This window comes from Cibotium barometz, chromosome 20 (genome assembly GCF_041138505.1).
Source record: "Cibotium barometz isolate CiBa-2024 chromosome 20, ASM4113850v1, whole genome shotgun sequence".
In the NCBI taxonomy this organism is placed as follows: domain Eukaryota; kingdom Viridiplantae; phylum Streptophyta; class Polypodiopsida; order Cyatheales; family Cibotiaceae; genus Cibotium; species Cibotium barometz.
In genome coordinates this window covers 40,994,242-41,020,474 of record NC_141065.1, presented here as the reverse complement: position 1 = coordinate 41,020,474, position 26,233 = coordinate 40,994,242, and the positions used below count along the sequence as shown (strand labels likewise).

Below are 26,233 nucleotides of genomic sequence, written 5' to 3'. Positions count from 1 at the left end.
TCAAAAATGCTGGGGAAGCATTTTGATTGTCTTGTGAATGAGGTCGTGGGACCTATCTGATAAAGTTACAATAGCTGACCGAGAGTCAACGGAGGACGTCTCGCGTAGCAAGGTTGACCAGCCTCGGTTCGATTTAAATGGTGAGCTTCCAATATGGTGGATAAGGGACCAAGGAAGTAGCCTATGAGTGAAGCGCTAGGTGACCTGCGAAGGATCCTAGAGGGTGCTGGCCATACGGTGCTCGGGCTATGGGTCGCTGAAGATATCCACACGTGCGTCGGGGAAGATATTGGAACACGGAGTAAGAGTTGTTCTCTAAATTCGGGCATGAATCTGGTTGATTGACTTGCTGGTCCTCATCAAACGGATGAGTCCATGGCTCTTTTATATGGATCTGTTGGTTGATCTTGCTAATCTTCAATGGAGATTCCATTTTGATTTTTATAAGTGAAAATATTGCCGGATTACTATGAGCTAGGAACTATCAAAAAAGGCCCCTGATGAGTGGACAAGTGGTGAGCGTTCTGGTTGCCAATGATGCCATAGGTACACCAATGAAGAAAAAATTGGAAATTAGAATTCAACGGGATATTTTGGAGAATTATGATCAGTGATACTATAGTTTCATTAAATGATTGTTTTAAAGACAGCTGAATCTGTGAAAAAGGTAATTTCATATTGGGTGTGTAAGTGGTGTGTCTAGTTTTGTTTGCATGAATATCCGGCTAGGGGGCCTAGGAACTCTTTTCCCTGGTACCCGGGATAAAACCTAACCAAATTCTTAAATGGATCCCATCACTATAGTGGTTGGGTGGTTGGCTAACCCACGGGACTGATGGATCCTTAAAATTAGACTCAATTCTGTTATGGTATGATAGATAAAGTAAATCCTAGATAAAAATTGTTCTATGGAAAGGAATCAATACCTGTACCTCTCAATGAGAAAAAAAGCATTGGTCTCTATGATCCAAGTGCAATCTTTTCCTTCATCTGACTATGGGACTTACAGGTTTGGTCAGATCAGTTTAGTTAGTTAAGGCTTTTGACTACGTTAGAGTAAAAATATCCTGGAGGAATCGCTCGTGTTTTCCGGGCGAGGGAAGTTTTTCCGAGTTCGGTTCATATTCCATCTCATCACATCTTTCCACATTTATACTCATCACATCTCATCCACTCGCATCTATCCATATCCACATCTCATCACATCTCATCCACTCGCATCCATCCATATCCACATCTCATCACATCACATTCATTCACCTCTCATCTCATTCATTCACATCCATTTCACCTCTCATCTCATTCATTCACATCTGTCGTCCCGATTCACATCCCATCACATCTCATCCATTCACCCACCGCCCGAGGAGAAGGAAAGTCTTCGATGCAAGGTTAAATGGTGAGAAGCTTGAAGGGGGATGTGGGAGATGGTGGTGATACGAGGGCCAGAGCCTACCTCTGCTTCATCTTCCCCAGGTTCCCGCCTTCTTTCTCTCAGTTTTCTATCAGAGGCTAGTTTTTTTAAATTAAAAGAAAAGTGTGAAAAAAAAAGTGTATTTGTGACACTTGGTGACTCAGACTCTTTTATTTTGGCACGTTCAAAGACAGGCCAGGCTTGTTTCCATTAAATGAGTCCTTAACGGACACATTTAAATGTCCTTAACGGACACCTTGACCGCACATTTAATGATGAGTCCTTAACGGATGTCCTTGACCACGACATTCTAACTTCTTAATATAAGCAGCCAGTTTCTTTTTTTTAATGTCTTTGACCACGACATTTACTACACACACGTTTTTTCTTAAATATTCTTTCTTATATTTCAAAGAGATGAATTATTATTGAAATTTCGACGGTTTTTTTATTATGAGATAATTCGGGTTCCTTTTTTTTAGGCTTTCAAATTTCCAGCCAAGCCTTAATAATAATTAATTATTATTATTATTATTGCTTTTTCCACATGAAGTAATAATTAGCGCAATCAGTGATGAAAAAATCGCAAATTATTTTCCCAACCATAAAACGGTATGTTTTTTTTTCCCCCTTTTTTTTCGACCACCCAAATTTTGCTAATTTTCTACTCATGAATTTATGTCAACATCGCGTCTCTCGCGGTCTTGATTCGTGTCAAGCATTTATACGCATGGTGCCAACGACACACAAATATATATTTATATTTATATATTCATGTTTTTATTTATATATTCATACTTATATATTCATATTTATATATTTATATATAGATATATATATAGTGTGTGTGTGTGTGTGTGTGTGTGTCTGTACTGAGAGAGAGAGAGAGAGAGAGAGAGAGAGAGAGAGTGCCTATGGAGGGAGCTCTGTATTTAGAGAATAATCAACACCAAAATGATCACATTAGTGGAAAAACTCTTCCCGAGACTGGCGATTACCATGCTAATCAGCCCATTAATGACCATAAGAAGAAGGTTTTGCCCTTCCATAAGCTTTTCTGCTTTGCCGATACGCTGGATTATTGCCTCATGATTGTGGGAGGCCTTGCTGCTGCAGTCCATGGCGGTGCCTTCCCCATTTTCTTCATCTTTCTTGGCAAGCTCATTGACACCCTCGGAACCTTTAACCCTCATGTCTCCCAACAGGTTGCCAAGGTGATTATTCTTAATCGTCATTAATTCAAGTTTAGACATGGCTTAATCTCGTCAACTTATTGTAAACAATGGTGGTTAAATAGCCTTTTTAGAGACACCCTTTGTAGGGATGTCATGTACCCTAGCTGGTTTAATTAGCCCTCTAATTAACATGCAGCGAGCTAATTAGCACTGTTAATGGGAAGTTTAACTTCATCTACATATAATTAATGCCAGCTTGATTTGCAGCAGTCCACTGTTGCAGAAAAATTAATCATCCCAAACAGGTTGCCAACTTGATCTCATTAATACGTTTAATATTGTTAAGCTGCTTTAGATCACCTATAATCTTACTGCTACCATCAACCGCCCATATTCAGAAGCTACTTTATCAATCTTTTGGCGAGCTGCTTACAATGCAAACGCGATTAATCTAAGATTATGGATACTTAGCTATCGTAACTTCAGATTCAAAACAATTATGATAATAATGATAACAATTACGATAGCTTTAAAAAAACCACTGCATCTAACTATATTTCTTTGGCATAGAATGAAGTGATTTATACGTGAATTGCGCTAATAACCAAGTATTGGGCTCTAATCACGAAAAAAAAAAACGAACCCATGCAGCGATTATAAGTTCAATTCTCTCAGAGATTATAAACTAATCATATGTTTTCTAATCCAGATTGTAAACTAATCATGTGTTCTAATCCAGCGCCTTGCTTTGATTTTTTTTTTTTTTTTGCAGGACGCCGAGTATCTCGTTTACTTGAGCCTCGTGTTGTTCGTGTCGGGATGGCTAGGTGTCACCTTTAATTATTTTTCCTTTTTCTTTAACTAATGTGCAAGAAATAGAAATTATCAAAGGATACTAAATTTAGATGAAAGAACATTTTCTTCACATGTAAATATATTACATATTTGGCTTTTTTAGCAAGATAAATTTTACTTATAAAATATAAATAAAAAAGAGGTTAATTATGAGTAATAGATTTGTTTATATAGTAATTTTGTTGTGTTCAAATATAAGAACATGAAAATTGTGACAAAACAAATATATATGTCTAATACATCTATTTTTTCCCAAATTCAAAGATATAATAACATGATAAAAATTCTTACTCTCTTTATGACTTTTATCCACTCTTTTTGTGATGTGAATTATAAATTTTTCGAGATTAATGGGATACATATGTACCTAGTTGACCCTGACTCAAAAAACAAAAAATTACACATCTTAATAGAAATAGTCTAGTAGAAAAGAATTTACCTCATTGACTAAAGGGCCTCTCAAGTGTTGACCATGAAGGACTTTTAAAATTAGCACCAAAAAGAAAGGGAAAGCTAGGTTGTCGACTACATGTAGAGGAAATGCTTGGGTTTTTCAAACACTCAATTAATAACAGTTGTTTCCACACTTGGTCCCTCCTCCATACCCATTCATCCCCACCCATTCTACTTATATGTGTAAATGGCCTTTTAGAATTCACATGAATGCTTTGAAGGAAAGGAAACCATCTTTTTTCCCATGTAATTCTACAACTTTTTTAAATTAAAATACCCCTCCTGATGAATTCATGTTCTACACTTACATATTTTAAGGTGAAGCTCCTGGGCTTTTTTCCCATGACATCATCTTTTAGTGAAATCTCTTCTTGTTTTGTTTGTATGTAGAGGTTTCTATGTGGATGTACACTGGAGAAAGACAAGTTGCAAAGATCAGAATGAAATACGTGAAAGCACTAGTTAGCCAAGACGTGGGCTTTTATGACACAGAAACTTCAACAGGTGAAGTTGTGGTTGGCATATCTAGTGACACCGCCATCATACAGGAAGCCATTGGAGCAAAGGTCTGCATTCTCAAACCATTTGATTTTGTATCTTAGTTGTCAAGAGCCTCATTATGTTTACTATCTAAGAAACTTCAATAAGAAAAGCATTAATGTGCATTAATCACTTTAGAAAAAAACATGCAAGGCATATTGGAGAATTAAAACGTGACACTTATAGTGTAATGAAGCTGAAATATATAAATTTACATTCTTTGAGTCACTACCATGATCTAGAAATTCTAAAAACTCGCTTTTTATATTCAAGTTAAATAAGTGCTATGCCGACATTGGTTTAGTGCTACATATCTATTGATTATGAATGCTTACTATTGCTTATTTAGGTCTACCTTTGGATCGAGCAAGTATTCATTCTAGGTGAAATCTTTAGGGAAAGAGTTTGTTCAAATGTTGAGCTTGCAATTAGTGAGTTGACTCATTATACACATTAACTAATCACAATTTATTGTTCTCTCAAACTACAAATAAGTGTCTTTTGTTAGAGCTTGGTACTAATAATAACCTTGATGTTAACAGAATTCTTATTTTTAAATATTCAATCAAGTCCCTTGCATCCATTGCAGTCTCCACGAAGCCACCTAGGTTGGGCTATAAAGTCCCATTGACTGGATCCTTGGTCTCATGGACCCTACCTTGTCATGTGAGGTGTCTCTCTATTATGATGATCCTACCATCATGATAGACATCCCAATTCCTTGCTTTGGTGCCTCGAGAACTTGAATCATGCAAACCTTCCTTTGCTCCATCCACTACAAAGGGGTAAGGTCATCCCCTTGTGTAGATTTTGGTGCCTTTCAAGGCAATCCATTTAGCCATGCAAGAGCATTCGTGAGATTGAGCAAAAGAGGCCTCTCCTTGGTCATGTCTTTGTTTCTGTGCTCACCACACATCCGTGAAAGGCAGGTCATCCATGCCCATCTGCCTACATAGTTATTCCCCATCTCCTTTGAGAGAGAGAGAGAGAGAGAGAGAGAGAGAGAGAGAGAGAGAGAGAAAGTTATATATTAAACGTCTTCTAAAGACCTAATGGATCTATGAGACCAAAGTGATACAATGATATCCATGGTATGTCTCATCATGGAAAAGGAAAACAAGTACAAGTACAAGTAACATAGCTCTCTGAAAGTAGATGTTGATACAATGAACATCATCTGGGAATACATGGGATCTATAAGCATTAGCACAAGAGAATCTCATCATGGAGTGCCTGAGAATATGAAGCACCAAGGCCAGTCGAGGGTACTCCTCTCAAGTAGAGAGAGAGAGAGAGAGAGAGAGAGAGAGAGAGAGAGAGAGAGAAGAAAGAAAGAAAGAAAGATATATTAACGTCCACAAGAGGCCAAAGTGGCCTATGAGACTAAAGTACCAATACATCCGAAACTCTAGGAAACTAAATATCCCGAGTAGAAAATGAAAAGCATAAACTGAAAAACAACTAGCCATAACATTGTGCCAAAGAGGAACTAGTAGCCAAAGAGAGAGAGAAAGAAATAAAGAAAGTTATATTAACGTCTACGGAAGACCCCAAGGGTTTATGAGACCAAAAGTAATACAATGGTACCGTGGATATACTGAGCCATGGAAAACTGAAAGAAAAAGTAAATGTAAACATTTAACAGTACATGTGATCAACAGATGATCCTGTGTAGAGTGAGATATGTTATGATCAGCTAATGACGATACCCGCCTTGGCCAAAACCGATCTGATGGTGGAGTGAATGTCAGGCCTTTGTGATGGGAGCGTGTTATGTCTGCGGAGAACCTCACGAATCCATCTCTGTGTGGTGGAGGGTCCTGATGCTCTAGGTCAGGGACATCTAGCTCGTAGAATGGATCAAGCTCTCTCGCTAAGAACTCCTTTGGGACGTAGAGCTGGAGCATGGGTACGGGTAGTGGGTTCTCTGAGAGAGAGACAAAGGCCGTTATTATTATAGCACAAGTACATCTTAATATCTTAATACCCTAATCATGACATTAGCTTGTGTACGTATAAAACCATTTAAAATGAGGTGTCTATGTGAAGTAGGCATACTATAAACTTTAATGGAATATAAAGCTTAGAAAGCATCAATCACGACATTAGCTTGGTCCACACACTTAACTACCACGTCACGTTCTTGACAACCCCTTGCTCTTATAATTCTATTATCTCAACCATTTTAGCCTTTATTACCAATCGAATCTAAATAATAGATCATAGAAACCCACTTGGTTTATGTGGTATTTTTTGTTTGTTTTTTTTACACACGTATTTTTTTAAGAATGTCATACTCTCATCTCAGCAAATGAAATCAACCATCATGGATAATGGATAGGGTGATTACTACATCATGCTTCAGCTGATCAAGTCCATTGATGTCTAGCCACCCAAAAGGAGTTCTAGGACCATTTGTAGAAGAACCATCTAGGTATACCCATTTTTTTTAAAATGAACAAACACGGTAGATATTCATAATACATATTTGCTTATTTTTTTGTTTTGTTTTTCGAGCCGGGGTCAACTAGGCACAGATGTGCCTCGTTATTTGCTTATTCCAATACAGGCTTCATAACCAACTTGTCCAATGCAAAAGTCAAAATCATATTATATAAGCTCTACAAGCTCCAACTCTAGAAAGTCCATTGTTTGCACAGTCCAACCTTCAAAAATGTGTCATCCTACCTTGAAAAATTAGAAGTCTTATATGTAAGCCTTACTAGTTCCAACTCTAAAGAGTCGATTGTTGGCACACTCGCCCTTAAAAATGTATCATCTTAAAGGAGACCACCAAGGGTAAAGAATGTCAAAGAGGATATGAATTAAAGAGGTAGGTCAATGTTCCAGGGCTCATGGAGCATAAGAGCAACCTTTGATTGTTTCATGGTCAATAGTAATTGTATTCTTCAAATCACTCGCCCTTAAAAATGTATCATCTTAAAGGAGACCACCAAGGGTAAAGGATGTCAAAGAGGACATGAATTAAAGAGGTCTGTTAATGTTCTAGGGCTCATGGAGCATAAGAGCAACTTTTGATTGTTTCATGGTGAATAGTAATTGCATTCTTCAAATCACATGCAGCTTAAGAACCATTGAGCTGGAGAACAAATTGACCTACATGAACATGTGTTCTAGACAAGTAAAAACTATTGAGTGCTGTATGCGTGATAATATAGAGGTCACAATTCTGCATAGTTGTTTCCGTACGGCGTACAATGCCATATCATATGGAATACCATACGTTATGGTACCGTATGGGCTCGTACGGATTTTTTCAGGAAAAAAAATTCAAAATATTTTTTTTGAGAGTAATGGTCTTGTTTTTGCTTGTCTATGGCTGTTTGAGCTTCCTCTGTACTATGATGCTTCCCGTTTTTAAAATACTCCATATCTCAAAATTGGAAATACCTAAGTTTATATGTATTTTTTTAAAACACCGTATTTTATTATACAATAAGAGAAATAATTATATCATACCGTATTTTCCCATGCGGTATCGTACTACCTGACAACTATGCAATTTCGACTAGCTAGACCTCACGACTTGTCCGCAGTCAAATCAAACTTTTTGTAGCACCTTGGGACTTGAAACATAAGTACTCTTCCCACCCCACTAAAAAGTCACCATTGTTGATGCACACGAGCCCTCCTCCATGTATGATGAAACACACACAACCAAACGGACTAACACATCTCGGGCTCAGGGAGTATGTCCTGAATCTGAAGCTAAAGGGAAGAGGGCCCGGACCTCTAGGGGTAGGGCTCAAGAAGTCTGTAATAGATATCTGAGAGGCATCCTGCTCGCCTTGCCTCCTGGCATGTGTCCTCATCAAGGCCAGCACAACTCTAGCAAGTATAACCCCAAGCATCTTTGATCTTTGTAATGAATCACACCTAACAGAGTACCAAACCCCTCTTTGAAGAGACAATGATACCTCCTTTGTACCTCATAGCAAACTAGGCATCTGAACAGATAATGCTCCTCTTTCTCTCCCCCCAATTGTGCATAGTCTGCATATCCGCTTCCGTTCTATTCTCCATGTCTCCATCCGAAGGCAGTGGAAAGACACCCTCAGCTGACCAATGGTGATCCTCATGCCATGGGGCATGCGTCTATAAAGATAACTTGGTTCCTCAACAAACCTATCCTTGGTGACACAAAATGCTTTCTATAGAACTAAAGCTTCATAGAAAGCTTTGATGGAGTCTAGAGAGTACAATGTCTGACTCGTGTGAAGTTGAGACAGGTCTAAATGGATGATGCCATTGATATTCGAGCATGAGAGAGGAGGGGCATCCAGGTTGTACTGAAAGGGTCAGAGGCGACCCATCTTAATGAAAAGCTGCAAGGGAGAAGAGAACTTGTGCTCTTGCAAGCACACACACACTCAGAAAACCCTAAAAGAGAACACACAAGGTGAGAGGCTGAAAATCTTCTTCTTCACACAACACTCAACACACCATATACAAAGATAAGAGTACACACAATATGAAAAGGTACTCAACCAAATACATACTAGGGTTCTCTATAGTGTGAACCCAACTAAATGAGCTTGCGCTATAACTATGCCAGTCTCTAGAATGGCTCACACAGCCTGTCATCCCACTGGCCGCATATCACCCATGCTCTCACCAACCATGCCAGTGGTGTAAGTGTGGGGCCTATCCCCCAGGTCATTAGTCATTTAATAATGCGGCGGACCTCTTCACGAAGTCTCTACCTCAGGCTACGCTCAGGCGGCACTCCAACTCCCTAGGGTTGATTTCACAGCCAAGAGACTGAGAGGGGGTGTTAGAAGTCATCTCCTGTCTTTATTATACACCAGGGCCTCTGTTGTGGGTGTGCCCACCTTTTGTAGGTGTTTTCTCATTTTTCCTCACTCCTCGTATTTTTCTCCCTTTTTTCCCTATTTTTTCCATGGTGTGGGTGGCTGCCCTATGCTGGCAGGATGACCCAGAAGCTGGCCGACTGCACTCGTGTGCATATGGAGCTGGCCGACTATTCTATCGAGATCGTGGACTTTTTTTGGCTGGCCGACTGGAGAAGACCCAGTCGTGAGGCTGGCGGCCTGTTTTTCCACTGGCCGACTGGATATATGGGGCCATATAAAATGGCCCCATTGCCCCCACATCATTGTATCTTGTTTTCGTATTCGGGATCTTGTGTATAGAGAAGAGTTACATGCCTATCTCTCTCCTTCTCTTGTGCTGTCTATTTTCTGCACTCTACTTGCTCTTGTGGTCTCAGATTTGGTTATCATCTCCGCTGCATATTTTGACAATCCCAACCCCAGAATGGATGGTATGATGAAGAGTGCAAAACCACCACGCTTCGCCTCTTATGCGAGAGGGAACATGGGCTGATTTCAGCACATGTACATTCACTCGCCGAAAGAAACGGGCATTTCTCGCTAGACAAGAACAAGAGTTATACCAGCTCTTTTTGAAGCGAGGACAACTCAGAAGCTTGGTGCATTCTGGAGGAAGAAAGAAGAGCACCTACACCTATCACAAATCCTAGCCTTTGGGAATCCTATGCACGACAGTTGTATGATGTGCCAAACCAGCCTATACCACAAATGTCACACATCCCTAGGCCTACATCATCTTATCTCTTTGATTCCCCCAATGTCACTAGGGCTCTTAAAAAGCTGCATAATGACAGAGCAAAAGATCATGAGGATCTACACGTGGCGTGTAACATTTTACCCACGGGCACCACGTATTGGCTCCCATTCTTGCCAATCTTTTTAACAGAGCACTCTGTGAAGGCTTCCCACCCTCCTGGACTACCAACACCATTGTCCCCATCCACAAAGCAGAAGATCCCACGGACCCAAGTAACTATAGGACTATCATGATTGCTCACACAATGGCCAAAATCTATGGGGCAATACTAGAGGACATGATGAGCTCTATGGCAGAGAGGATGGGAAACAGAGCATCAGGCCAGGCAGGCTTTAGGAGAAACTTCTCCACGCTGGACCATATCTTTACTTGACGGGCTATCATAGAGGAGGCGAGGTCCTCAAAGAGACACGTGTATTGCTACTTTGTGGATTTCCGCAAAGCCGTCCCTCGATCTCATCTGATAGGATGCTTGCAGGAGCTCCAATTCTCACATGAGGTGATATGGGGTGTGATGGCACTACATGAGGCAGTACTCGGCCGAGTACGTGCACCGGGTGGGACCTCGGGAGAGATATATGTAGCACTATTGGGGTTAAGCAGGGCTGCCCACTCTCACCTACAATCTTTGGCCTATACATTCATGAGACCGAAGTATTTGTGGATAGTTTCGGAGGTAGAGGTTCACCATTGGCTCAGACAATAGTGCCCATATTGCTATATGCTGACGACATTGTCTTGATCTCAGATTCAGCCAAGGGTTTACAGAAACACTTGAATTCATTAGACAGATTTCGCAGGGGGAAAGACCTTACGGTCAATTTGGGCAAAACCAAGGTTATGTTCTTCAACACATCTTATGTAGTCGCCTCACGATTTTCTTTCATATACAAAGATGCCCCACTGGAGATTATGTTTCTTTCATATACAGAGATGCCCCAATGGAGATTATGCAGAAGTATGTGTATCTAGGAGTCACTTTTACAGGCCCTTTGTTTTGCATGACCACAGCTGCCCCCCACTGACCGACTTGCAAGGGGGCACGCCTCCCTAGCCCGTACGGAGAGACAGTGTTTCCAAGAACCCCGCACTAAGTGTGCTGGCTCTTTGATACTCTCGTATGACCAGCAGCTATGTATGGTGCAGCCCTTTGGGGGCCAGGCCTAGGGAAGGATCACTGGAGGAGCATAGAGAGGCTACAGGTGATGATGTTGTCATGCATGATCAGGGGTAAGCCATCTGTACCACATGACATTCTACATGCAGCGTTTGGGGTGGCCTCACTGGTTACAGATGCCCTTTTTCAGAATGTCACTTATATTCAGCATGTATACACACTTGACAGAGATCGCCTCCCACGACTAGCACTAGAGTCCTCTATGCAAATTATACGGCGAGAGGGAGAGGGAGCGATTGAGACGAGCTGGACTGCCCTCCTCCTGAGCGACACGGCCACCACCATTACCGACACATGCATGGTATCCTGAGGTAGTCGAGTGGTTTCATGCACATGGCATACAGATGGACCATCTCCCCCCGTTTCAATATAGCTTGGATTCCCCATACCTCGATCTCTCACGTCAGGAGATCAACCGGATCATCCAGTTAGAGACTCGGGCTGCACATACACCAGACATGGGTGTCTCCGTCAGAGATTGGTAAGAAGTGTGAGTTCTACAGAGATCACTTCTTGAGACTCTCCAAGGATGGATTCTTTGAGATCCCACGATACATTAAGATACACGTCACATGCCATGCGTATCATGATTGGCCATCTCAAGGTATCCTTCCACCGCCTCAGAGTAGAGACTGGCAAAGCTGAGGATATCCCACATGAGGAGAGGACATGCACAGTATGCATCACAGGAGCAGTAGAGGATGAGGCCCATTATATGCTCAGTTGCCCGGCTTACTAAGAGATACGGGGGAGATTCCACTGCCTCTTCCGAGAGGGATTCGGACCACTCACACGGGTGATACAGTTTGAGGATCAAAGGTGCTTGGGCATGTACTTAATGGAGCTAAGACGACACAGAGATGTAGTGTTGAGGCAGTATGCTGAGAGAGAGCCCCTGCTCCAACAGGACACCTCACAAAGAGCCATCACAGATTTCTTTGTGGTACAGACATCCACATCGGAATCCACTGCCCACAATAGTTCCTCTACTACGACATCAGAGCCCACCACCCGTACCCACGCTCCAGCGCCACGCCCCAAAGGAGTTCTTAGTGAGAAAGCTCGATCCATTCTGCAAGCCAGACGTCCCCAACCCAGAGCATCAGGACCCTCCACCACACAAAGACAAATTCGTGAGGTTCTCCGCTGACATGTCCCGCTCCCATCAGAGAGGCCTGACATTCACTCCACCATTAGATCGGTTCTGGCCAAGGCAGGTATTGTCATTAGCTGATTACAGCATATCTCACTGTACACAGGATCACCGGCTGATCACACATACTGTGAGATGTTTTTCATTTTACTTTTTCTTTTAGTTTTCCATGGCTCAGTATATCCATGGTACCATTGTATTACTTTTGGTCTCATAGGCCCTTGGGGTCTTCCGTAGACGTTAATATAACTCTCTCTCTCTCTCTCTCTCTCTCTCTCTCTCTCTCTCAAATCACCAGCAGATACCCTCCAGGCAGTTCACCCCGAAGGAGCTTGTCTTCATGCTTCAGCGACCTATGAGGGATTTCATCCACTGAGGGCCCGTCTATACCCTCACACATTCATGGGCCTCACAGGCCCAAAGATGTCTCTGAGTGGACACTCTCTTAGTAACTTCCCAGGTTTCCCATTTTCCCATGTTACTCTTGATCTCTAGATCTATAGATCTTTAGATCTATAGATCTTTAGATCTCCTCACTTTTTTCTGTTACACACCACTAACATTTGTACTTCATCTAACCAGATTATTGTAATTTTTGGTCTCATAGGTCATTTTGGCCTTTCGAAGACGTTACGACAGATTTCATTCCCTCTCTCTCTCTCTCTCTCTCTCTCTCTCTCTCTCTCTCTAAAGATCATCTTCTTCGCTTGACAAAGTACAGTTTCATCATAAGCCCATGCTACATGTACACACATCTGTCATTTGGGGTTTGACAAATCCGCACCTCATCCCATCAATTGAGAGTGGAGACACCTGGATATGGGCCGAGGGCAGCTACACCAGAGGACAAGATATACCAACTTTGTCATACAGAGGCTGAGAGAGGGGCCCACTATATATGCTGATGCGGTTGGTATACTATGAGATCAGGGGGAGGTTCCACTACCTCTTCCGAGACGGATTTGGACCACTTTCCAGGATCATGGATTTACCATACCACAGATGCCTAGGGGTCTTCCTTGTGGAGCTCCGCAAACACAGGGAGTCCTTATTGTAACCCAAACCGGTTGCACCCGGCCAAGGACCAGCACAGAGAGCTCTCACTGACTTCTTCCAGACTATAGCTCCGAGAGTAGATCCATCCACTACACTCAACCTCCAGTTTGATGCAAGAGCCCGGGCGAGAGGAGTGACACTAGACAGAGCCATTGAGCTATGCAAAGCCCAACGCCCCCAACCACATGGCCCCTGCCCACGCTCGCATCACCACCACAGGAGGATCAGAGCCATCATTTCTCACCACCACAAGACTTGCTGGCTTAGCTTTACTACATTGGGTACCACAATGCAATGCCCTATGCGGCATATTTTAGGGTGATGTGAGAGCTTGATGCTGTTTGTATTGGGATCAGCTTTGGCATTTCAGCTCTTGTTCCTTTCTTTTATTTTTAGTAAACATGATGATGTATTCCATGGACATGATGTAATCTTTTGGTCCCATAGGTCATTTTGGCCTTTTGTAGATGTTGATATAACTTTCTTTCTTTCTCTCACGAACTCTTTACTTGTTGATCTGTGTGTGTGGTTGTGTGCCGCTGCTACAAACCCTAGCCCAACATCCTACTCTATAGATAGGGACAATGAAATTAGTGATCTAAAAGGAGGGAAACCTTCACACAAAGCCATGTGAAAGATGTGAACTAGGATGGGGGCCAAGATGTTGTGTTCGTGCTTGAATTGCTCCATGTGGAGGTCTTCATGATCCTTGACTCTACCATTAGGTATCTTTGATAGGGCTTTGGTGACATTAGCTCTAGTAAGGAGGGATACAGAAGTGGGGATTGAGACATATGATATGTTTGGTGGGGGCTGATTTGAGGTGATGTGCATAGACCTTTCATGTATGGGGGTCTGTGATGGCCCATGGGTATGGATGGGTTCCTTTCCTTGAGAATGTGTCAAGCATGTCCGCACTGAAAAAATTCAGTATAACTTCAATTCAAGCTTAGCCACAAATACTCACTTCTTCCAATGGGTGAAACGGTGGAAGGATCTCTGCATTCTGTGTGCAAAGGTCTGTCCCCACGCCCTTTTCTCCTGTAGGAAACAACCGCCTCACCTTGCACTCATTATCATACCACCCATTTTGAGGTTGTGAACCAATAGGAGTTAAAGCAGTAGAGCAAATAAAAGCTAGCCTGTGCAGATCTGTGGAAAATAGAGGTAAACTCTGAGGTGAGGGCAGGCAAAGGTGACAAGAGATCAAGAACGACTATCTGACGTTATAAATGATCATCATACATCGAGCCCGGATCATGATAGAAGTGGATGCATGTGAAGGTGGAGGTGGTAGGGAAGCAATGGCATGCACGGCTACCCAGGGTTGGGGGGGGGGGGGGGGTGTGCAGCGGCACAAAACAGGGCACGGGCAACGGCAACTGGAGCAGACGAGTAGACAAGGGCAGGGGAGGGGCAGCAGAAATAGGGGAGCTGAAGCATGGGTGTGGGTGTGGGTGTGGGTGTGGGTGTGGGAACAGGCAGGGAAATGGAAGAAGGCAGGGCAAGAGAAAGAAAGAAAGCAAGTAATATTAACATCTACAGAAGGCCAAAATGACCTTTGAGACCAAATAGATAGCTGAAAGACCATGTTGCGCTAAATCTACGGTCCAGAAACGAAAACATACATGAGAACATCTTACTAATCTACTAGCGAATCTGCAATGTTCGTCATCAGTTACAATCAATTCCACTAAAAATCACTTGTGTTTTTGTTTATGAAAATCCTCGATGAACAGAGACTAACAGGTAAGTTTAATGTTAGCAGGTAGGGAGTTTTATACACTACATCTCTCGCTTTACAGTTGGCTTTGTGATTGGATTCACCTCAGTTTGGCAAGTTGCCCTAGTAACTCTTTCTGTAATGCCATTACTGGTCATCGTTGGAGGTAGCTATGCATATATCATGGTAGGACTCATGAGTAAGGGCCAACGTGCATATGTGAAAGCTGGGGAAATAGCACAAGAGGTGAGCCTTGTCTTGGCATACATGCCATTAACTTTAATTTTTTCCTTTTGATGTAATAATAGTAAGAAAATGTTTTGAGGATGATTCCTTGGTTTTTCTATTAGACAGTGGCTCAAATACACTCTGTCCATGCTTTCGTGGGTGAGGACAAAGCTTGCGAATATTACACAGATGCTCTTTTACCAACCAAAAAGCTTGGAAATAGAAGTGGATTAGTCAAAGGTCTGGGTATTGGAATAGTATATGGATTGGGGTTTGGTATGTTTTCATTGCTTTTATGGTATTGCGGAAAACTTATCCAACATGGAGTTGCAAATGGTGGGCGAGCATTTACCACGATTCTCAATGTCCTTGCAAGCTCATTGTGAGTGTATCACTTGCTTGCAAGATACCTCATGTCCTTGTTGGTTACATCGTTTTCTTAAACATATCACAATTCTTAGCACCTTGCTTATTACCACTTTTTGAAACACATTGTAAATTTGAATCTTTGTTGGGGTCTCACAGTCTGTACTAGTAAGTTGATTTGAGCTTTTTCAAGTAGGAGTGGAAGATCTTAAACTAATGCCCAACACTGCTGAAGGAAGCCCCCTAGCATTACACAGCTCTACAGCCGCAACTCATCCCCAGAAAACATTGACCAATGCATGCCCCCTCGCACTACCCTTAAACACACATACACATATGTGCACACACACCACCCGCACACACCCCCCCACCACCATGTATAAGAGACCTTGTGTGCCTATCAAACTTGTTCTTATACCTGTCTTAAATATTAAACTTATTAAAAGACATGCATAAGAGAGCACTTCTACTCTAGATTCCTTTTACGTGGTGTCTCTACCAATATAGAGAATGTTGGAGTCGAGACAAACATGACAACACACACACAGATCCAACAGGCAAGCAAAGATAGAGAGAAGCATAACACTCAAAGTAGACTAATGAGAATGAGTGAAGTATAAGTGAAGTGACACGATAATGTCACTTACACACACCCATAATAGTGTACACATAATAGTGAAGTATAAGTGAAGTGACACGATAATGTCACTTACACACACCCATAATAGTGTACACACGCTCGAGGGAAAAAACCTCCTAAGGAGGGGAAAAGTGCCCAGCCCATTATTAACCTATGTCCACACATAACTACCATATAAGTGGCTACAAATCCCCCCTATAGTGATGATGTAAACATGTGCAGGGATCATGTGGCTGATCAATCCCCGAATGGCAATAAGCCCAAATGTCATGTGCATGCACATGGACATCCTTAATCCCAAGCTAATCGCTGCAGCAAATAAACATCAGGATTCGAACATTATATTCTGTCAGAGGCTAGACGGCTTGGCTTGTTGGCCAGGCTTAGGAGGGCATGTACTTCTTGTTGACGGCATGAAGATTTATTAGGGTCTATGGAACTGGCAGACAACAGGTCGGCCAGTTGTTTATTCTTCCAAAGGCCTATAAAAGGCACCTTGTTGCTCATTGTTAAGGCATCTCACTCCCTATAGAGTTAGGTCATAGATTAGGTATTATGTTTCCTTCTTGTCAACCAATTGTTTATTCTTCCAAACGCCTAGGCACCTTGTTGCTCATTGTTAAGCATCGTCATAGATTGGGTATTATGTTTCCTTTTTATACTATATGAATATATTGAATACACATACACCTCTCTCTCTCTCTTTATTCTCTGTCTATGCTGATTGCTCTTGCATCAAGAGTTCCTACACAAGACCTCAAGGATCAGGCAGGGGAGATGGTGTCCTCCAGCCTGGAGGTGCTGGTTTTTGTTTTCCTACATGTTTGTGTGGCAGTACCTCTTCCCCCATCCTACAGATACCTGCACTGTGAGAGCTGGAGTCTGGAGTATGCATACTCTAGGGCTCGAACAAAGTGGGTCCACATGGAGGCCAATGTACGTGCCCATCTGGCGTGGCTTCGCCCCAGGACTCGCAGTGACTACTCGCCATCAAAACCAATGCACAACAAGAACCTTCGAGTGGAGGGCAGTTCCGATGGTTTTGCTTCTCACCACTCTTAGCTATGCGGATTGTCTCATGGAACATCCAGGGGTCGGGGGGGGGGGGGGGGGGGGGGGGGGGGGGGGGGGGCACAATGCAACGGCGTGGTGTCCTTAGAGAGGAGCTCCACAGAGCAACAGTTGGTGGACCCATTGACATTCTCTTCTTACAGAAGCACCATCTTTCAGAGGGACGGACCCGCCGCTACTGCGGGAAGATCTTACAGGTCAAGAGTCGCACCCTCTAGTCCCACTCTTTTGGCCCCTCCACAAGACACAGGGTGGAGTATGCATTTCCATCAGTGTGCAGCTTTTGCCGGCAGTGGTAGACTCGGGCACCATTGTCAGTGGACGGGCTCAGTGGGTTACTATCAAGATAGGGGAGGACTGTGTTGGCTTCCTAAATGTCTACACGCCAAACTCGGTAGCCAACAGAGCCACCTTCTATCGGGCACCATTGTCAGTGGACGGGCTCAGTGGGTTACTATCAAGATAGGGGAGGACTGTGTTGGCTTCCTAAATGTCTACGCACCAAACTCGGTAGCCAACAGAGCCACCTTCTAGAGTACAATCTGTTAGTCCCTACCACAAGTAGATTTCTGGTGTAGAGGCGGGGACTTTAACATACTGGAGTCAACCGATGACAGACTCAGAGGTGGCATGGCCACTATATCAAGTGCAGAGTATTCTACTACTCGGCATGGGAGGAGTTGATCTTGGCATTCAAGGGACAGGACCCTTGGCAGCTTCAAGAATTCGGACGCAGTCCGGTGAGTCTATGTTTCTCCAAATCTAACAAGAGGAACACCGGCCCTAACCTATCCGGACTCGATTGGTCCTATGTTGACAAGTGGGCTTGTGGGCTTGGTGGCATGATTGGTATTTTGGCTGGCACTACTTTTTCTAACCACGCTCCGGTTATTCTCTCCCTGGACGACCCCTGGAGGCAAGATAGACAGATGACTACCCGGATTCCATATAGCCTCATTCAGGACCCAGAGATCTACAAGATAGAGGGGATTTGGGAGAGGCTGGATTTTCACTCCGGAACAACTTTTGGGAGAGGCTGAATTTTCACTGAGGAACAGCTGCAAGAGCCCTGGATGCAGGCCTTGGCAAGATTAGGAGTCTTTTACAGGAGGGACTGCAAAGTAGATTGGCTGGCTTCCAAGAGCAAGAGACAAGTATTCGCACGGGTCTCGCCTCTCTACAGCGGCTTTAGGAGAGTGCATCAGATAACCCATGGATTGAGAGTCAACTGGATGCCACCATTACGTAGCTCAGATCCATTGAGGAGCGGAGGGTGGAGTACAAATACCATGCCAGAGCCTCTTTTTGGACACAAGTGGGAGACGGGTCACTAGAAATTTCTTTGAGATTGGCTGGCTTCCAAGAGCAAGAGAGAAGTATTCGCACGGGTCTTGCCTCTCTACAGCGGCTTCAGGAGAGTGCATCAGATAACCCATGGATTGAGAGTCAACTGGATGCCACCCTTACATAGCTCAAATCTGTTGAGGAGCAGAGGGTGGAGTACAAATACCATGCCAGAGCCTCTTTTTGGACGCAAGCGAGAGACGGGTCACTGGAAATTTCTTTGAGATTGCAAGCCCACATAGATGGAGAGAGGGTATCCGCCACAGATTGCGAGGTCCAGATAGATGGAGAGAGGGTATCCACAAATTGCGAGGCCCAGATGCATCCGTTGTTACAGACCCCTCGCATGTGAGAGCCATCGCCACAGATTTCTTCAGCACTCTTCTCACCGGTGCTCCCGTTTCCGCACAGCTGATGGATGCACAGGAGCATGTGTGGTGACACATGAGAGAGGTGGTCCCTCACTCTCTTAGGGCTTTCCTCCTGACCCCCTTCACAGCTCAGGAGTTGGCAGAGCCTATGACGGCACTTCTGAGGGGCAAATGCCCGGGAGAGGACGGTCTTCCAGCCTCTCTATTTCTGCGACATTGGGATCTCATGGAAAGTGGCCTCAAGGCTGCCTTTAATGAGAGAATGATTACAAGAGCCATGCCAGTGAGGTTGTCAGAGGGTTTGATTCATTTGATTCCCAAGGAGGGTGGTGACAAATAAAAGATCCAATAGCGGAGACCCATCACCCTCCTAGGGACTGTCTACAAAATTCTGGCCAAGGCCATTAGCTAGAGATTGAGCCTTTCTCCCCGACAGCTCACTCCCCTTCTTCTAAGCATTCGGAAGAAGTTGTTATACTGGAGTTTGGCCAAGCTTTCCCTAGCTGGCCGGATTGTGGTGGCGAACCAGATTCTTCTTGCCACTATGTGGTACATTACCTCCTGCTCGTCTTTCTCTCGGGCATGTATTGGTCAGGTTCAGTGTTTGATCCGGAACTTTCTATGGGTGGGTAGTGATGGGAGACTGGCCAAGGCCAACTGGAGAGTGATCATTCAACCGCAATGCAGAGGGGGCATGGGCATCATCCACCCCTCCATTCAAAGCCGTGCCATGTTGGGCAAGTTGATTGTTCATGGTCTTCTTCCAGGCGGTGAGCCTTGGAATGACTTCCTCCTAGCTAGGATCTCCGCTCGCACTCCGACCCTGGGAGGCCCTTAGCCTCAGAGTATGAGATGGATCTTCACAGAGATGTGGGCACGTGGCTTTAGCCTAGCATTTGAGGACAAATTTGTTGCCAGTCTATCATGTGCAGGGTAATCTCTCATAGGCAGTAGATAAACACAGTTGCTAGGGCATGAGCAGGGCATGGGGGAGTCCCAAGAAGAGCATTCTAGCTTGCGTTTTGCATCAGCATGTTCCGAGAAGGTGTTTAGGGGCCCCCGAGCTTCCGCATGTGACAGTCTCTTGCATGCTTGGGATCATCTCAGGCTGGCCTTGTAGCAAGGTGAGCTCCAATAGCCTCCGAGGGGCAGCTCCGGCAGCCTCTGATCTGGAATCCTTTGGTCCGTCTTCCTATGTCATGTGCATGATCAATGCCATGTACAATCCTCACGTGCTGATCCAGAAGAGGCAGCCAGATAAAGACTATGAACCAGATAAGAACCAGAAGCTGGAGCAAGGAGTGTAGAGAAGGTAATAGATTGGACTTGGAGCCAGGAGATGGAATGTTGCGCTGTCGGCTGAGACTGAACCAGGAAGGGCTGTCGGCTGCTTACAGAAGGTGGGCGGCTGAACTAAAACAAGAGGTGGCTGGACCAACCAGAGGGCAGCGCTGGATTTTATGGATTTAAGGGGGCAAGACTGCTGGCCGACCAGCAGTCAGCCAGTTCCCCAAGCAAAATAAAGGCCTATAAATAGGCCAAGAAGCTCCTCTTTCAATTCATTCAATCCTCTAGGGATTGGGTCTTAGGGGTCCAAGTAGGGACCAGATTTAGGGTGTTTACCACCTTTTTATGAAGGCAGCCTAGGGCTGTAGCAAGTACCCTTTTTGTACTATATGAAATATACTGAATTTTCCAGCACCTCTCTCTCTCTCTACTCTCTCTCTATATCTGCGTTTTGCATCAGCATGTTCCCATGAGTGTTTAGGCCTGAAAGAAGACTCCCAGAGCTTCCATGTGTTACATTGGTATCAGAGCAGCAGGCTCAACAAAGCTAAACATTGATTCAGTCCCATATGATGGTGTACATGTCCAAGGTACAGGAAAGTACACGGATACGAAGCCCAAGGCAAGGAACACAGAATCGGGAAGAGCTCCCAGGAGGTTTGTTGGTGGTGTTCCACAAAGCCAAAGGGGATGGCAGACCTGTGAGCCAGATAGGTTCTCGGGCAACGGTCCCAAGGGAGGTTTATCCTCCAAGGGTGATGTGAGGGTGCTAGACTCATTTCTCAGGAATGAAGACGAAGACAGTGTCCAGAGTCAGGGCAAGAATGGATTGTGAACTAGATGGAAACAGATGCATAGATCTTAATCTGTGACAGAGTAGTTTGGAGACCGGGCCAGGATTTCAGAGAAAAGGGTTGCCAGGGATGGATGGATGGATGATAGAGGGACTTCGGAAAAAGAATGGGATGATGACAGTCATCCAAGAACAGGTTGGAATCCCGTCATCAAGTTTAGCAGAGGGGGGATGTCATGTGCATGATCAATGCCATGTACAATCCTCAGGTGCTAATCCAGAAGAGGCAGCCAGATAAAGACTATGAACCAGATAAGAACCAGAAGCTGGAGCAAGGAGTGTAGATAAGGTAATAGATTGGACTTGGAGCAAGGAGATGGAATGTTGCGCTGTCGGCTGAGACTAAACCAGGAAGGGCTGTCGGCTGCTTATAGCAGGTGGGCAGCTGGACCAAAACAAGAGGCGGCTGGACCAACCAGAGGGCAGCGCTAGATTTTATGGATTTAAGGGGGCAAGACTGCTGGCCAACCAGCAGTCAGCCAGTTCCCCAAGCAAAATAAGGCCTATAAATAGGCCAAGAAGCTCCTCTTTCAATTCATTCAATCCTCTAGGGATTGGGTCTTAGGGGTCCAAGTAGGGACCAGATTTAGGGTGTTTATCACCTTTTTATGAAGGCAGCCTAGGGCTGTAGCAAAGTACCCTTTTTGTACTACATGAAATATACTGAATTTTCTAGCACATCTCTCTCTCTCTCTCTACTCTCTCTCTATATCTGCGTTTTGCATCAGCATGTTCCCAAGAGTGTTTAGGGCTGAAAGAAGACTCCCAAAGCCGTGACCCCATTGTAATCCTCAGTCCAGGATATGTCAAGCACAAGCTACCTAGGTCATTCCTCAGCCATAGTGAGTCACTCAGTCAGTCAAGTCCCTTAACCCACTTGAAGAGATTCATTCATGCATGTAGAGTCAGTATAGGAACCTTAGGGTTTGCATTAGAAAGCACTCTGCATATTGCATATCATTCATCCATTGCATATAGATCAGTGCAGAAGCCTTGAAATAGCATCTAGTATTTTTAGGATATTTATTAGCATTTATCTAGCATGTTTCACATAATTTCCAGCATTTAATACCATTTATCATCATGGACAAGTCGTGTAGCAAATTAGCTACAACCTATTAGATATCATCCCCTACTTGTTGGCTTCCTATTTGGGTGATGATATTGAGAGCAGGTTCTCACCTGTGTTTCCTGTTACGACCCTCTGTTTTTCCTTCTGGACAACGAGCAGGTGGGCACGGGCACACGACGCACAGTGTGGACATGCATCAGTTAGATGTGAAAAGGAAACCCATGTTGGAGGCAAGCCCAAGTGTGAAAGGGGACAAAAAGGAACTTTAAAAGTTATAAGGTTTTTAAAACCTTTGATGAAAAAATAATAATAATAATAAATATTATTATTTGAAAAGCATGCCTTTTTAATAATTTGGTTTTTGGCGTTTTTATGAAAAACGCATCCTTTCTTTATATAAGGAAAAGTGGTGGAGATTCGAAGGAGCAGGGTGGTGGTGAGGCCGTATGGGAGATCGCCGTATGACCCTTCACGGGTGGTGCTGCTGCGCAGGAGCCAGGCGCTACTACATGGGTATAAAGGAGCCGCCACCGGGTACAGGTGGTGCCGCCACCGAGCACAAGTGTCGCAGCCGCCGGGTACCGTCATGTACAGCAGTTGCCGCCATGTACAGCCACCGCTACCGCCAGGTGCTGCCCCCGGGTACTACTGCTACGCTAGCTGCTGCTGTTGCTACCACCGCCAGAATCTGTTGCTGCTGACGTCTGATGCTGCTGATGACGTGCTGATGCTGCCGCTGGCCGCTGCTGTTGGCCGTTGGGTGCTGCCGCCGTCGTCTGCTCTGCTGTTGCTGGGCGCTGACAAGGTGCTGATGCACATGGCCTACAGCAGGGTGCTGCTGCACATTGGCAGTCAGGCAGGTGATTAGGTGGTTGAGCATGGGTTTCTACCAAGTAAAAAGCGACCAGGCGACATCATCTATGGGCTACAGCCAGGCACGCGTCGAGCAAGAATTTCTTTGCAGATAGTTTGGCACCACACGAGTGTCGGATGGGAGGCTCTCTACGCCAAGAGGCTGCATGTGTGGAAGCAGTCAGCGTGGGTCTCTCTCTCTCTCTCTCTCTCTCTCTCTCTCTCTTGAAGAAGGTGAGCTGAAGGAGGCACCAAGAGGCGAACAGCCAAGGGGTCTCTCTCTCTCTCTCTTTGCAAGCAGGCTTTGTTTACGAGATTGGATCAAGTTAAGATGCACAAGATGATGTTCTTGGAAGAGATGTGTGTTGCTCTTTGTCTTGGACCTATGTGTATTCAGGGATTGCTTGACACATCCTCTATCTTTCTCTCTCAGAGATTTTGGCATCGTGATTGATGGTGCACATGTGGATTTATCTATCATGGAAACAGGACATTGGTCTTTTGAGAAGAAACAAGACTTTGGTATCAAGGATACAGGTCTATGGTTTATCAAATACAGGTCTTTGGTTTCATGTGGAAAGCATGTCTTTGGATTCATGTGAACAGGTTCTAGTTTTCTCAAGGTTACATGCAGGCTGTGACTATAGGAAGGACATATGGTTTGGTACAACCCTACTGCTGTCTGGGAAAAGGGTTCGTGAGATCCATGGTTGAGATGGAGAAGACCTTTTCAAGCAGGGAGAGGTCGTACAGGTGTGCCATCTCTATGGAAATGCTTAGCTGTAATAGCGAGAGTTCTTATTTGAAAAGACCTGGGTGAAAAGCTAAAAAGGGATCCTATTGGTAAAGGATTTGACAAGTTGTACTTTGTACTCATACTTGATCAAGTAAAGAAATACCACAAGGGGTGCCACTGCGTTTTGGGGCCAATCGGTGTCCTTGTACTATTTGCAGGAGCATTCTAGCTCCACTGTTTGTTTTCCCTTTTCAGGTTCCCATGGGTGATGAAATGTTTTGTGTGCGAGTGTTTGTTCCACCGCCCATCAGATTTCTGAAGGCCGGTTTCAGTTTCCTCTCTCTCTCTCTCTCTTTCTCTCTCTCTCTCTTTCAGTTTCATCATGATTGGCCATATATTGGCCAAACTATACGGGGCAGTTTTGGAGGCAGAGCTGAGCACTCATGCAGAGGTTGGGGGATTGAGAGCAGCAGGCCAGGCAGGCTTCCGTCGAGCCTTCTCGACCATCGACCACATTTTTACATTGAGGTGCCTGATTGATCAGGCCAAGGCACGGAGGCAACGGCTCTATTGTTGCTTTGTGGATTTCCGCAAGGCATTTGATACTGTGCCCAGAGAGCGCCTCTTTCGGCGACTACAGACACTAGGCATACGTTCAGACATGATGTGGGGCATATACAGGCTATATGAGCAAGTCTTTGGGAGAGTCCGATGCCCAGGAGGCTTGTCCGACACAGTTGCTAGCACCATTGGTGTGAAGCAAGGGTGCTCGCTCTCCCCCACGCTCTTTGGGCTCTATATTGATGAGGTGGTCGATTACATCACACAGGGAGGAGGCTCTGGGGTTGAGCTATCAGGTATTACTGTCCATGTTATGCTTTATGCTGATGACATCGTCTTGGTATCCGACACGCAGGTTGGGCTTCAAAGACACCTTGTGGCTCTTGATGACTTCTGCGCACAGCAAGGGCTCACAGTGAACCTTGGGAAAACCAAGGTTATGATCTTCCACACTTCACCTGCAGTCAGGAGCCACACTACTCACATTAGCGGGTCGAGGTGGTGAGCTCTTATGTTTACCTTGGCATCACATTTACTAGCTCAGCTGGACGCTTCTCCATGGCTCAGGCAGTCCGAGACAGAGTGACCCGGGGGTATGCAGCTCTTGCTGGCCTTGAGCGTCAGTGTCATCAGGCACATTTTCAGGAACCCCGCACGAAGGGGTGGCTCTTTGATACATTAGTGACACCAACCTTGATGTATGCAGCAGCGGTTTGGGCACCAGGGCTTGCAGCCTCCACATGGGTACAGCTGGAGAGACCACAGATCTTGATGCTCTTGAGGATGATACGCAGCAAACCATCCGTCCCGCACGACATTGTTCGAGCTGAGTTTGCTGCACCACCTATGGTAGTGGAGGCATTGTTCCAGACGATCTCCTTTATATACAGGATGAGGGAGATGCCCACGGAGAGATTATCCCGCCGAGCTTTTGAGGCATCCAGAGAGCTGGCCGAGGCTGGACACACTGGATCTTGGTATGCACAGATGCTACAGTGGTTCTCACATCATGGGATAGACATTGAGCGGTTGCCACCTTTTCAGTATGATCAGTCTGCTCCACGGGGTTACCTCTCTCTCAATGAGAGGAACACAGTGATGAGACAGGACATATGGCAACACTACATACAGGAGACATGGATAGCACTAGAGAGCCCACTACCACCGAAGATGCTGTATTACAGAGACCACTTTATGAGCATCTCAGGGGATGGGTTTATACATCGACCGCGGTACATGGATGTATACATGCCACACAGCTCTCGCGTTGCTATTGGACAGCTACGAGTCTCATCACATCAGCTAGAGATAGAGGCTGGGAGAGCGGCACGGGTCCCCAGAGCTGAGCGGATATGCAGATTGTGCTGCGAGGAGGTGGAGACTGAGGATCATTTTGTATGTAGATGTAGAGCCCACCAGGGGGTCAGAGATAGATATGCAGGATTGTTTGAGGAGCACTCTTCACTACATCAGTTGATGGAGGCCTCGGACCAGCGACAACTTGGCAGACTACTACTAGAGCTTCATAGTTCTCGAGAGAGACTCCTCCAAACACCCGCTCCCACTAGGGGTGGGAGACAGTCCCAGCTCACAGATTTCTTCCAGAGAGCTATGCCAGTGCCAGCTGATGTACCACGTGGGGTGACCGCACAGAGAGTTGAGGAATTGAGAGCCA

At 44.8% G+C, this 26,233-nt stretch overlaps 1 protein-coding gene across 2 annotated transcripts in view; it reads left to right on the top strand.

Annotated features, from left to right (window-relative positions):
• Window positions 1-2,298: 2,298 nt before the first annotated feature.
• LOC147627880 (ABC transporter B family member 2-like) overlaps window positions 2,299-26,233 on the top strand; it is a 48,208-nt gene continuing 24,273 nt past the window's right edge. Inside the window, exons 1-5 of one of the 2 annotated variants that reach the window (XM_086814853.1) lie at window positions 2,299-2,628; window positions 3,362-3,416; window positions 4,288-4,463; window positions 15,223-15,423; window positions 15,528-15,787. In XM_086814853.1, coding sequence (XP_086670979.1) covers window positions 2,329-2,628; window positions 3,362-3,416; window positions 4,288-4,463; window positions 15,223-15,423; window positions 15,528-15,787 — 992 coding nt within the window. In that variant the 5' untranslated portion in view covers window positions 2,299-2,328. Of the gene's footprint in view, window positions 2,629-3,361; window positions 3,417-4,287; window positions 4,464-15,222; window positions 15,424-15,527; window positions 15,788-26,233 lie in introns of those variants that run through there. The other variant, XM_086814854.1, reaches the window with a different exon arrangement.